This window comes from Pleurodeles waltl, chromosome 11 (genome assembly GCF_031143425.1).
Source record: "Pleurodeles waltl isolate 20211129_DDA chromosome 11, aPleWal1.hap1.20221129, whole genome shotgun sequence".
Lineage (NCBI taxonomy): Eukaryota > Metazoa > Chordata > Amphibia > Caudata > Salamandridae > Pleurodeles > Pleurodeles waltl.
Window position 1 is genome coordinate 270,112,005 of NC_090450.1, and position 14,097 is coordinate 270,126,101.

Consider the following 14,097-nt stretch of genomic DNA (forward strand, 5'->3'; position numbering starts at 1 on the left):
TTTGAAACAGCACGCCTTAAGAAATGCATCAGTCGCTTATTTTGGTCAAGTAAATGAAACTCTCCTTTAAATAGGGTCATTATTTGGCTTTGAGGCGGCCTCAAGGGCTAAATTTAAGATTGGTAAGCATATTTCGCAAAGCTGTGAGACAGAATGAGGCACCCGTCAGGGGAGCCCCCTCTCTCCATTGATGTTCGCCCTGGTGATGAAGCCCATTGCGATCCTTGCCCGCCAAGGGGACGACTATCGAGGTCCTACGGTGCTAACTGAATGTCCGCATATTGCACTCTATGCAGATGACCTACTGCTGTTCCTGCAAGATGGTGGGGTAGACTTTGCTGGGGCCCAGCGGCTGTTACAAACGTTCAGTGACATATCAGGCCTCTGGGTTAACTGGGAGAAAACCAGCCTGTTCCCAGTTTGCCGGGGCATCCCCTCACCCGTAGAGTTGGGTTAATTACACTGGGAACCACATTGCATTACATATCTGGGAGTGAGAGTTTATCACACCCACTCCAATGCTGTGGAGGGCAACATTGAACGGAGGATCGGCTCCCTGAGGCTGGCCATGGATTTTTGGGGCATACTCCCATTATGAGTGATGGGCAGAGTGGTGCTGTTGAAAATGATTGTGCTACCTCGATTACTCTATTACTTTACCACCTTATCTATCAAAATCCCTCGGAGGTCGCAAGCGGTGGCACTTTCAACTTTTCATTGGCCTACCATGATGGATGGGCTGGCAGCACAGAATTTCGAAGCCTACTATATTGTGCCGCAGCTGCAATATTTCACACAATGGGTGAGGAGCCGACAGTACCTGACTAAAGACAGGCGGATCGGAACACCGGCGGGGTCCAGTCTCATTCAGCTCCTTCTAAGATTTAGAGACTGGAACCATGGGTGACGAGGGAGCAAGAGGCAGTGGCATACTGCTGGCGTAGATGCCTGCAAAGAACTGGAACCAAACATCCTATTCTGCTGAGCTCCCACATGATTCTTTAACTGCCCTCCTCCACAAAAATAATTATCAAGGGCTGCATCAACTCAGGGATGCAGGAGTACGCAGGGTGAGGGACTTGTTCAAAGATGGGACATTGCTCTCCTACAACGACCTGCAGACTGAGTGTGATCTAAGCCCTCAACATTTCCTTACACACGGGGCCCTAGTGGCAACCATAAGACTACATTGGAGGGAGGATGGGGCGGAACCTCCCACCCACTCGAGCTGCACGTACATAGCAATAGCAGCGGGCACTCGGAAGGCAGTCACATGCCTGTACCATGAGATACATCATGACCCAATACAGCCCTTAACACGCCTACATCAGAAATGGAAAGCGAATATTGGCAAATCCTTTACAGATGAGGGGTGGGAGATAGTGCTGGAATGCATACCCAAAGTCTCATGCAATGCCAGGTTTAAATTAATAAACTTTTACATTTTACATAGAGCATATCTGATCCCTCACAGGCTGATCAAGGTGCTAACAGTCCTGAGATCAAATGTCCTAGCTGTGATGAAGAGGGTGCAGGTTTTCTTCATTTGTTCTGGAGTTGTCCTCAACTTCTTCACTACTGGTGGGAGATAGTGAACTCCCTCTCAATACTAGTAGAAAGAGAAGTTTCTAGAGACCCCGCCTGTTGCCTCTTAAGTGAATTCCCACATACCTCTAAGACTAAAACAACCAGTAAATTAATGGTCCTGGGATTCATATTAGCCAAACGGGAGGCAACCCGCAACTGGAAATCCCTCGGGCCCACAGGTGTTAGCTCGGCCAAAGAAAATCCTGAAATGGGCGGATTATGAAGGGGAAACATTGAACTTGGAGGCTCATAGGCGGGGATCCCCCTCTGATGGGTCAGGGGATGGGCGACACTGGTTGAGGAACCCAAGCAACTGGTTTCTCACCCTGCAAACTCCCCAGCCAGATCCATATGGGGAGAGGCAGGAGAGAGGGGTTCGGGAGGTTGCTTGGACCTGGATCTATCACCCATTGGACATATTAATTATGCAGGAAAGGGGCTGGACCTACAGTGGACTATTGTTGAATTGAATAGCACTGCACTGTACAAGGGAGGGAAAAGTTGGGAGTGGGGGCTGGGGATGGGCTTAAGGGGAACGGAGCGCATCTGGGATGGGCTATTGGCTGATATACTGTCACTGAAAAATGATATTGAACTACTGTGCATTGAATGGCCTGTGAGCTATCCCCGTGTTTTCCCTCAAAAACCAATAACATTTGTTTATAAAAAAAAATATTTGGCTCGGAGGGTTTGAACTTTGTTGATTAGAGCCTTTGACTTTTCTATTCGTTTTTCTTAATTTAGTAACACTAACTCTGGCAGGAGGATTATTGATAGTCATTTTTTGACCTCATCCTCCTTATACTAACCCCTAAGCAAGGGAGTCTGTAGGCCGTTGAAACTTGTTACCCAATGGGATTTCATACTGTTCTGCTACCAGTTTTGTTCCTAAGCCTAAGTACTCAACTGGTTACTCATACTGGAAATTAGAAAGGCTTTACGTTTTCTGATGTAAGAATGAAGTCTAGTCAAGAGTAGGTTAGTTTTGAGTCTGCTGTAACCGGGGAACAAATCCAGAGTAACTTCACCATAAAGTGATTGTCCCATTTAATTTCCTGTTGACAGGAGGCTGTTATAGTTCTGATTCCTTCGGACGAGACCGCGATTTTGTTATCTGAAGTAGCTGCTGTGACCTTAAATAAACATATCCCAATCACTGAAATCTAAAAGGTTGCTTTTTATGAGTCCAACACAACCCTGCAGGAAATTTTTGGGTGAAATTTGTCATTAGAACATGTTAGCTCATTTACCCCTGCTCCCGTCATTTTGAATGTTAACATTGCATAATGTCTTTGTATGCTTGTAATTGTGCATTGGCCTCCTTCATACTCATGCTGGCTTAGATGATAATGATTAATCCTGCTCCTCTTGTTTCTGTGGAACGCCCTCAACCAGCTGTTTACAATAAGTAGTCTGTTAATGAAGATTAAGATATCAAACTTGCTTGAGATAACTCCTGAACTTGTCATTTCATAATAGTTATGCCTCCCTTAAAGAATTTTTACCTTTCTTAATGACAGGGAGCATACCAAGATGGTGGGAGCTAGCAAAAACCTGGAGTTTGGATTTGCACAATTACAAACAAGCTTACTTGTAGTTGATGATTGTGTCCCGCCACATCCAAAATGCTTCTCTTCTACCAAATGATTTACATACAGTTTTACTCACAAAGACATCAATGTTTATGTTTAATAGCCAAGATATTTATTTCTGTTCCTCGTAGGCTGCTACATAGCTGCCATGATGATGCCTCCAGATTTGTTTATCTTCTGGCAAAGCCGGGTTGCAACTATCTAGAACAGGAGGACTTCATCCCCCTTCTTCAGGTGCGTTTCCATACCTCCTCACCTGTTTTAGTATTGTAAAACCATCCCAGCAATAAAGGATACTTTACCATCTAACTGAACGAGGATTTGTGGTCTCTGTGTTTAATGTAAAATGTGCTTGGTGTTAGTAAAACCGACATTGTCGGAAGAACAGTAGTACATGTATTATGTTTGTCGTTAGACCAACCAACCACAGCTCCCCTTTATTCCAAATCCAGTTAGGTCCAATCAACTTATTGACAGGACAAGAACACATCACAGCAAACAGTTTGAGGCCAAACCCCATGCATTACTATGTGAATTACCAGTCCCAACTCTCCACGTGCCTTCTTGTTATAACCCTTCTGTGCTTCTTTTCTATGTATTTAGACAGCACGTGCCCTGTGGTGTCTCTTACCAGTGTAACCACTGAGGTGCTTATTACTTCCTGATTGCAATAATTCTGAAGTAAAACCTCCTAGCAGAAATACAGAATCGATTGATGAGATTGGGGGTTAACATATGGTTTTGGTTTTAATGCACAATGAAATGTTTTTTTTCCATTCCGTCCTGCAAACAAGGAATTGGTACCTGGTGAAATTTCCGTTGGCTCAAAATGTCAAATCAAGTAAAGATCATTTGCAATCAATTTGACGCTTTTCTTGGAATGAATGTTTTTATTTTTATTTTCTTGGTGGGGTTTGTCCTTGACTTGCTGGTTCTCACATCAAGCATTTTTCAGATTCGTCTTAATGGCATGGAAGTTAGCCTTCATGCACTGCAATTTTGAGGAACTCCTGACACCATTTCCGACCAAGTCAGGCCCCACCTTTAGTTCTACCAGTGCTGCACAAACTGTTTATTTTCTGTCCAGTGTGCAGGACACGTTGTAAGATTCTTTAGCTTTACAGAGGAGCATAAACATCCTAATTCTGGTGATAATGTCAAAGACATCTGCTTCCTGTCCCATTTATGCTCCCTGGATGGTTCTGGCCTGCTGACATTTTTTCACGTTGCCATTCCAGTCCTGAAGCTCATGTCATAGTACTGAACCTAGTACTTCATCTTTTCTGATACATCTATGGGAGGGTCCCAATAGTCCTTGTGTTCTAAATACATCTTCCTTTACCAATCAAATACTGAAAGCACAAAAGCCCACCAGCAATTGATAGCATAGCTTCTGTACCATGCACTTGAAAGGAACATACTGCGTGCATTCCTCACAGATCCCCCAGAGGGTCAGTTGAGATACTTCACATGCCTAGAGTTTTTTCACACCACTACACATGCGGCTTCTTTTAATTTAAAGATGTTCTTTTTCTTTACCCCTAGTAGCCAGTGTTACCAGGGTTCCTAGTCCACTTGGTAGTTGAGCTTTCTAATATTCAGCGGCCCATGAAAATTAGTGTTCTTGCTGCAAGTGCTTCTAAGACAGGCATGTCCCTTATTGTAATACGTTGGTAGTCCGAACCCATATTCAATTGAAACTGATAAATTAAGGTAATACTATTCATTCAGTGAAAATGAGATGTAGTTAAATTTGTTCAACTCCTTGCCATAGCTTTTCAAGCAAAAACTGTGGGCACTATTTTTGATACAGGCGCTATGAATCAAGCAGTTATAAGAAATGTATCTTGAGGCTGTGATCAATCCTCTCTACAACTGATACAATTTCCTGTGTTCGAGGCTCCTGGCAAAGCTTCTTGGCACCATTGGTCACCAAAATGCTAGTGTGTCAATGACCAAAAGCTATGTAAAGAAATCACATCAACAGAACCCACCGTTCCCAACTCTAGTTCACTTTGGGATATGATTTCCAATAAGAAGAAGGCAGGTGTAGCATTATTTTAAGCATCCCATGCCCTTGTCTCATCACTGACTTCAACTTATTGTTCATATCAGAGTTCATATTCTTGGCTCGTCTAGACAGTTTTCTGTTTTCCCTGCCAGGGTTAGGCTTCAAAAGAAGGGATCTTACTTAATTCAGGTAGCTAAGACCTTCAATTTTGTGCCTGCAAATGATTACCGAGTCCCCATTCTTCTCATCTTTCTGATAAAACTTAAAACAATTGCACTACTAAGCATCAGCATTTTGTTCTTCAGACTGTCTGAAAAATACAACTATTGGCAATTCTATAGCTCTTAGGTTTGATAACTGTCTACATCAGTATGTTATACATTGGTTCAGGAAATCCCAATCCAACCCGTAGATTCAGGAAAATGCCAAATAAGTGAATGATTTGTATACAGATTAATTGTATGTAACTGTATGTACGATGTCATGTGTGGCTGTAGATGCACATGCTCTGCATACTCCTGCTATCTAGTGTTGGGTCTGGAACATTGCAAGTTTTTCTTTGAAAAAGTGTTTTGAGTCACTGGATCGAGTGACTCCTCCTCTCGATGATACTGTGCATGGGCATAGACTCCTTTGTTTGATTGTTTTCTCTCCACCATCAGGTTCAGATGTATGTGTTTTCAACTGTCTTTTGACTGGCTCCGGTTCGAAACCTTTCTTTTCATCTTCTCTTTTTGGACGGTATTGTACCTTGATCGCGCATTCATCTCAAACCGTTGGTTTGGGCCTCAATTGTGTGACCTCCGGGCATCCATGCCTGGCTCAGGCCTACCTCACCATGCGGTACCAACCATTATGCTGAGGTAATAGAATGAATGCTGTTATGTTTCTGTCCTCAGTGCTACCCTAAATTTCCCCACACCGACCAACATCTGTTGTGGAGCTTATGCCTGTTCCCCGATCACGAGAAAGCTACCTGTGATGCCTGCAGATCCTTCCAGTCAAAGAAGACGCCTTAGGATCGAAGAGCTTGCCAACTGGAAATGGTGCACAAGACTCTGGACGACACCGTGTACATCTTTGAGGAGGAACACGCCCAAGAGGAACCTGATCAACAATAGGAGGCTTTCTCAATCCAGGACTCCGACGTGCAGTCGGACATTGAACGCCACAAGGTAACATCTGCACAACCCATCAGTACCATGGCTCCTCCTACCCAACGCAAGACTTTTAAGAAGCCCCTTTCAGAGATCGCCAGACTGCCACCAGGCCACAGCCGGATCCAAAAATCCATTTTAGCTGCCTCACCACCCGGCTCAGAAAATAGCCAAGACAAGGACATCGTCTTCTGCTTCAGCCTCCGGCATCTCGGTCTGAGACATTGCTTCCATCTCGGTCTGAACTTCGGCTTCGAGCCCACCAGCTACCACCTCCACCTTGGTTCTGATGAAATCGCACCGACCAAAGACTTCAGTGCCAAAATCCACAGATTCGAAAACATCAGAGCAAAAAAACTCCAATCAGTCTTTGGTTACACCTTCTCATGTGGAACCCATTCGGAAGACTATGGACGTTCATCAGCTCCTCCTCCATATCAAGGAGGGTGCTGGATGCATTATTGCTTTTTCTCCTGTACTTTTCAAATGGAAGCTGTCTTTCCAAGAAGCTTTGGACCCTTCTCCACCTCCAATCAAGATTAGCAAGGAAAAGGCTACCAGCACACTTCACAAGCCTTCTTCTCCTTCTGATCCACCTCCCTCCCCTCCTCGTTCATCTGCCTTACCTACTGCAGAAGATTATACCCTTCAGGGATCCCCTTAATATATTGGGGAAGATTTGGGTGTGAGTCAGCATGACGCAGATCCATGACACCCTTATGATCCTGACCAGTGATCCAGACTTGTATCCCGCACGCCCCTCGCCACCAGAGGATAGTACACCCTACCGACAGGTAGTGGCAAGGGCAGCCTCTTTCCACAATGTGGCTCTACAGTGGGACCCTATCGAACAGGTCTTCCTGTTCGATATGCTTACATCTACCCACGGGGATATACAGTTTCTCCCTATGCTCCCTGGCATGCTTTGTTACGCTGAGGAAATTTACAAAGAGCCCATTCGCTCTAGGGTTATCACCCCTAGAGTAGACAAGATATATAAGTCTGCTCCCTCAGATCGATTTTACATTAGGTCACAGGTTGTTCCAGATTCCATAGTAACCACCACTGCATGGAAACTTGCCAATAGCAAAGTCACAGGGGCCTGTCCTCCACCTGACAAGGAGAGTAAGAAAATAGATGCTGCTGGCAAAATAGTGGCTGCACAAGATGCCAACCATTGGTGTATCGCCAATTCATAGGCTTTACTAGGTATGACTGGGCTCACTGGGGTGAGTGTGATCCAGAGGAGCACTGCAGAGGAGCAACGCAAGGGAGGGCAGCAAATTGTTGCAGAGGTGCAAACAATAATTAATAATTCTATACGCTGTACCGTAGATGCCACAGAAACAGCTGCACGCAGCATTAATACAAGTGTCTGAATAAGAAGGCACGCATGGCTTTGATGATCTGGTTTCAAACAGAGGTACATCAAGCGGTGCTTCACATTCCCTTTGATAAGGAGCATCTTTTCGCCCCTGAAGTGGATTCTACCCTTGAGAAGCTGAAAAAAGACACAGGCACAGCTTAGGCCATGGGTACTCCACAGTCCCCACACAAGGGGGCATTTTTCGTCGCCCCAGACAGCCTCCACCCTCCTTTTTTAGGGATTTCTATAAGTGTCCTACATAGGCAACAACAAGGGCAGAGGTAAGAGCACTGCCACCCAAGGCTCTACCTCCACTACAAAGCAGTGATTACCCCCATCTTTCCCCTGCTGACTTCACACCTGTCGGGGGCGGCTTCACGATATTCATCCAGAATGGGCCAACATCACTACTGACCAATGAGCCCTTAACATGATCCTTCATGGTTATTGTCTGGAGCTCATTACCACTCCTACAAACATTCCCGCTTGCACTCACAGGCTATCCCACAAAAACCTCACCCTTCTCAAACACAGAGGTTCAATCCCTTCTTCTCATAGGGGCCATTGAACCTGTTACCTTACAACACCAGGGATCAAGGGTATGCTCCCTATACTTCCTCATTCCCTAAAAAAGATGGCTTTCTCAGGCCTATTCTGGAACTCAGACCAATAAATCAGTACATTCTGTCAGAACACTTTCATATGGTTACTCTTCAAGATATTATTCTCCTTCTGCAGCAAGGCGACTTTATGACGGCTCTAGTTCTAAAGGGCGCCTACTTTCAAATTCCTATTCACCATGCACACTGGAAATACCTAAGATTTGTGGTTTCAGGCAAACATTACCATTTCAAAGTCCTTCCTTTTGGAGTCATGACTGCTCCCAGAGGCTTCACAAAGTGCTTTGCTGTAGTTGCCGCACACCTCAGAAGACAAAACATACATGTGTTCCCTTACCTAGATGACTGGCTCATCAAAGCCAGCACATTATCACAGTGCCAATATCACACTCAGTTGACAGTGGATTTCCTTCACACTATGAGCTTCACAATCATCTTTTCCAAATCCCACCTCTAACCCCTTCAGATACAGCCCTCTCTAGGAGCTATTCCCAGTTCAGAGTTGGGGCTAGCATGCCCAAACCCGGCTAAAGTTCAGTTATCAGTCTCTTCTTCCCCAGTTTCAGGAGAATCGCACATACACAGTCAGGACTATTATGCGCCTGTTAGGGATGATGGCGTCCTTTTCCATTGTTGCCCATGCCAGACTCCACATGTGTCCCCTACAGCAGTGTCTGTCTTGTCAGTGGTCTCAGTCATAGGGTCACCTGGAAGATCTAGTGTTGTTAGACCACCATACTCACCGCTTTCTGTAATGATGGAACACTACCAACCTATTGAAAGGGCAACTTTGTGTGGACCCTGTGCTTCAGGTCATTCTGACCACAGATGCATCACTGCCAGTTTGGGGTGCTTCCCATCAAGACCTCACAGTACAGGGCCTTTGGGATCTCAGTCACCATTCCCTACATATTAATTACCTCGAACTTCAGGCAGTATTTCTAGCCCTGAAAGCATTTCTTTATCGCCTGTCTCACAAGGTTGTCTTAGTCTGCAAGGACAACATGACAGCCATGTATTACCTACAGAAACAAGTGGGGACGCAGTCATCCCAATTGTCATAACTCTTTTAAACAATATGGAAGTGGGCTTTCCATCACCACGTTCACCTGGTGGCAGAGTATCTCACAGGAATGTACAACAACTTTGCAGACCTACTCAGCAGGATGCAGCAACAAGTCCATGAAGGGTAACTCCACCCACAAGTCCTTCAAACACACTTCGTAAAGTGGGGAACTCCTCAGATAGGCCTTTTTGCCACAGCAGAAAACACAAAATGCCCAAGCCTCACCTCCAGGTATCTACACCCTCCATCCAAGGGCAATGCTGTATGGATGTCATGGTCAGGAATATTTACTTAGGCTTTACCACCTGTCCCTCTCATTCCATTCCTGGTTCGGAGGATCAAGGAGACATCACTCATTATGAACCTTATAGCTCCCACTTGGGTGTGTCAGCCATGGTTCACCACACATCTGGACCTATCAGTAGTTCCCCACGAGAAGCTCCCCAACAGGCTTGACCTTCTAACTCAAATCAAGGACAGATCAGACATCCAGACCCCAAGTTACTCAACCTTCCGATATCGCTCCTGAAGTCATAGGGTTTGGTTACTTGGGATTGCCTGCGGAATGTAAGACATTCTCAAGGAAGCTCGTAGACCCACAACCATAGCATATTATAATGCACAATGTAAACATTTTGTATGCTACTGCCAACCCAAACGTATTAACCCCATTAAAGCTACTGTTTAAAACATTGGCCCTCATTATAACATTGGTGGTAAATACTGCCTATCGCCGTGGCGACGACCGCCAAAAGACCGTCACCACGGCTACCAGCCGTCCGCCATATCATGACCACAGCCGGGTTTCCGCCATTCTTGTGCAGAGCATTTGTATCTACAGCCACACATGCCATCGAACGGAAAATGTTACTTACCCAGTAAGCATCTGTTTGTGGCATGTAGTGCTGTAGATTCACATGCACCCTCTCCGGACGCATGTGGCCATTCCAGTTACTTCATATTTGTATATAGTTGTAAATATGTAGTTACATTTGCATGGACATCTCTTTCTCTATACTTCCTGAGCCCTCCTTTTCTTACCCGCCTGTGGAAAAACAATCTAACAAAGGAGTTTCACCAAGTCGAGGAGTCATGCGATTCTGTGACTCAAAATGCTTCTTCAAAGAAAAACAGCTTACAACACTCCGGACCCAACACCAGATGGCAGGAGTATGCAGAGTATGTGAATATACAGCACTTCATGCCACAAACAGTTCCTTACTGGGTAAGTAACACTTCCCTTAATGCAGATATCCTGAAAATCTGGTGTGGATCCAGCTTGCTTGTAACTTAATTGAAAGGCTTTGACACATATTCTTGTTATGAAAAATGTAGTAGACCAGTATTGATCAACCTAGTTTATCTGCCATTGTGAGACTATCTGGCAATTACAGATGACTCAATGTGCTGAATGTCCAATATTGTGGCCGTTAAGCATCTTTTTTAGAGTGCATGGTGACTTAAGAAGGCATGTACAGGAACATACTGGGAAAGTAAATGCACCAGAACATCTCTATCCTGCTATGCTAAAGCAATGGGCATTTTGGGTAGATATTCATTCCAAATGGGAGAAATGTGAGTAGTTTATTTGACCAAGTCCTTAATTTCCATCCCAGACAACTAGTTTCTACTCATGGCATTAGCACTTAACCAAAAATTGTGTAATTCTGTGTAAATCAATTTAATCTGTGCATAAAATAGTAAGCAGATGTATTGTTAAATAAGTGCAATATAAGAGAAAATACCTGTTGTCTAGTGCACTTCTAATTACATATTCCGATCCCTGTTCCACATCACATCCTATTTCTGCTGGTTTGATGCAGACCACCCACACATATTACTGCTGGGAGGGAGCGCAATATTACATATTACTTGATTTTGGGAAATAGCTTGTGGGGATTTCCATATGTTTTGCTCCGTATTTAACCTGAGTAAAACACTCCCATTCCACAGAGTTTCAGAGGATATCATAATCCTAATGAGGCCCATTACTTAACCCGTCGTGTTGTAGTAGGAATTAAAATGAAACCCTTTGGCTTACATAGAGCATTTAAATTTAGATCTGTGGGCAATCAGTGCACAAACTTCTGAATTGGGTGAGTGGGTTTTTTCCCTATTCTTTGCTTACAAGTACATCATGCGAATGTGTTCATAAAAAATGATGCTGAGCGAGTGTCGGATTACAGTTCTCTCTTTGAGCACCTCCCATTTTCACTGAAAATGAACACATAAAAAATAAAACCACATAGTAAATCAGTAACATCACCCGGCGCTATTCTTAAATTTGCTTAATGAGGGATTATTCTGGGAACTCAAGACTTCAACATTATTTGTATTGCAGTTTTTAATTATGATATTCCTAAAATGTAAATCTGCATCTTTCCGAGTATCTGTGGTATGAAAATAAATGGGAACCTGTACCTTAAACACCTTACCACCGGATCATTTTACTTTGACTTCTTAATGTTGCTGCTCTGTGAATGGCTTTGCTTTGATGTGTTGGTTTCTCTTCTTCAGGATGTGGTGGACACTCACCCAGGCTTGACTTTTCTCAAAGATGCCCCAGAATTCCATTCACGGTATATTACTACGGTATGTCATTTATATGAAAGTTAGCATTGACTACAGAATTTTAGACTTATCTGTACATTTATCTGTTATTTTGAACAAACATGTGCGATTACCTTTGCACTGCTCTTTCTCTCTCTCTCTCTCTCTCTCTCTCTCTCTCTCTCTCTCTCTCTCTCTCTCTCTCTATATATATATATATATATATATTTGCCGAGTTCCATGCCCGGGCAGTATCTCTTTGTGATCAGTGTTCCTAGCCCAATAATACACACTCCTCCCTAAATCCTCCCAGATCCTCCAACAAACCAAAGAGCACAACTAGCGGAGAATGATCTATGGTGCCCTCCAGTACTTGTTAGAGGGTGCGGAATGAGGACACCTAATATTTTGTGGTCACTGAACAAAACCACACCACTTGGAAAAAATCTGCATCCTCTGCTCCGCACAGTACATAGGCGAAGGTGGGGCAACATATCGCTCTCCACAGGTGTGTGGGAGTCAGGTAGGTGACATGCAAGAAATTAACTTGAATCAGACAAATCCTGATGTGATTCTCATGTCCCACCCCGTCCCATGCTGCGCTGCCCTCCACACCCGGAATACAACCCCAAAAGCTCTGGCAGGGAGCCTGAAGTGGCACACCAAATAGAATGCATGTGATGTTATCGCACCGCTGAAGAGCCACGTCAGTACGGGAAGCTGGAACCAAACAGCCCGCCTGAAGCCAGTCTTTCAGAACCACCACTTGCGAAGCCCAATAGTAGAGCCATCATACCCCGTCGATTGTGGATTGAGTGCACTTCCCAAATGAAGTGCAGGGACCTGGTGGGCCCTTAGGATGGAACGCAACCTGGACTGAACCTCCACAATCCACATTGGAGGGATGGTTTATGGGAAGTTTTGAAGAACATATAAAAATCACAGTAGCACCAGCATCTTACAAAGCGCAACCCTACGCAAGGTGTTGAGTAAGAGGCGTACCACTTCTTGAGGTTCCCTCGCGTCCTGGTGACCACTGTGGCAAGGTTAAGGGTCCCCACGATGGGTGATAGAAACAAAACATGAATACCCAGACATTGGAAGCTCAGTTTGTGGACTGAGATCTGAGTCTGCCAGTTTTTGCTTCTTCGTCTCCATCCTAGGGTACCAAGAGTGACTTGGTTCATTCGACCCGCAAGCCAGAGGCATGTCCATACAACTTCAAAACCTGGAGAAGCCATGGGCCTGTGGGTTCTAGATGGCCAAAAACATCAGCACATCACCCATGTAAAGCGCTAAACAGTCTTCCAGTCCATTCTTTAACTGAAACCCTCTCACCAGTGCATCGCATCTCACACACATTGCCAGTGGTTCCATCGCTACAGCAAATAACAGGAGGGAGAATGGGCAACCCTGTCCAGTGCCCCAGTATATCTGAAAGGCCTACGATAGGACACCATTTACTGACACCTGCACTCAGAGGTTAGTGTAGAGGACCTGTATGTAGGAGATGAATCTAGGCTCACATCCCATACAGCCCAGCATGTCACAAAGAAAATCCCAAACTAGGGAGTCGAAGGCCTTCTCGAAATCTATGAGACGGAATATGCACATGTCTACTAGGCGGTGTTGATATGCAACTGCTGTGTGCGCCTTACAAATGTAATGCCTGGTGCTACTTTGAAGCATTAAGCATCATTGGTCCAGGCGTACTAGCGTGCGTATAACCCTGCTGAACCTATTTGCCAGTATTTTTGTGTATAATCTAACTGTGCTTTTTAATGATGGAGATCGGGCAGTACTAGGCGCACTCTTTGGGGGGCCATCCTGCTATGTGTGTGTGTTTAGACCCACTATTGTTGCCAGGTCTAGTCCTTCAGGAAAGTGGGCCTTCACGGCCATCTTGGTATATGTAGCCAGCAAGGGCAGCAATATGGCCATATGGAGCTTCTGGTAATATTCAATAGGGAACTCGTCCAGCACAGTGTTTGACTGAATTCATACCAGACAGGACGTCCCATGGTTTCTCTAGCTTGAAGGGCTGCTCCAGGTCTTTCCTCTCTAATGCTGACAGTGCCAAGTCTGCAGTCAGTGGCGCGAAGGTCTCCCCTAGTGGAATCTCTCTGGCCTCTCATAGAGGGCCTGATA

At 44.8% G+C, this 14,097-nt stretch overlaps 1 protein-coding gene across 8 annotated transcripts in view; it reads left to right on the plus strand.

Moving 5' to 3' along the window:
* PPP2R3A (protein phosphatase 2 regulatory subunit B''alpha) overlaps window positions 1–14,097 on the plus strand; it is a 1,031,009-nt gene that overhangs the window by 877,806 nt on the left and 139,106 nt on the right. For all 8 annotated transcript variants that reach the window (XM_069213531.1, XM_069213530.1, XM_069213529.1 and 5 more), the window contains 2 exons: window positions 3,311–3,413; window positions 11,917–11,991. In XM_069213531.1, the coding sequence (XP_069069632.1) occupies window positions 3,311–3,413; window positions 11,917–11,991 (178 nt within the window). The remainder of the gene's footprint in view (window positions 1–3,310; window positions 3,414–11,916; window positions 11,992–14,097) is intronic.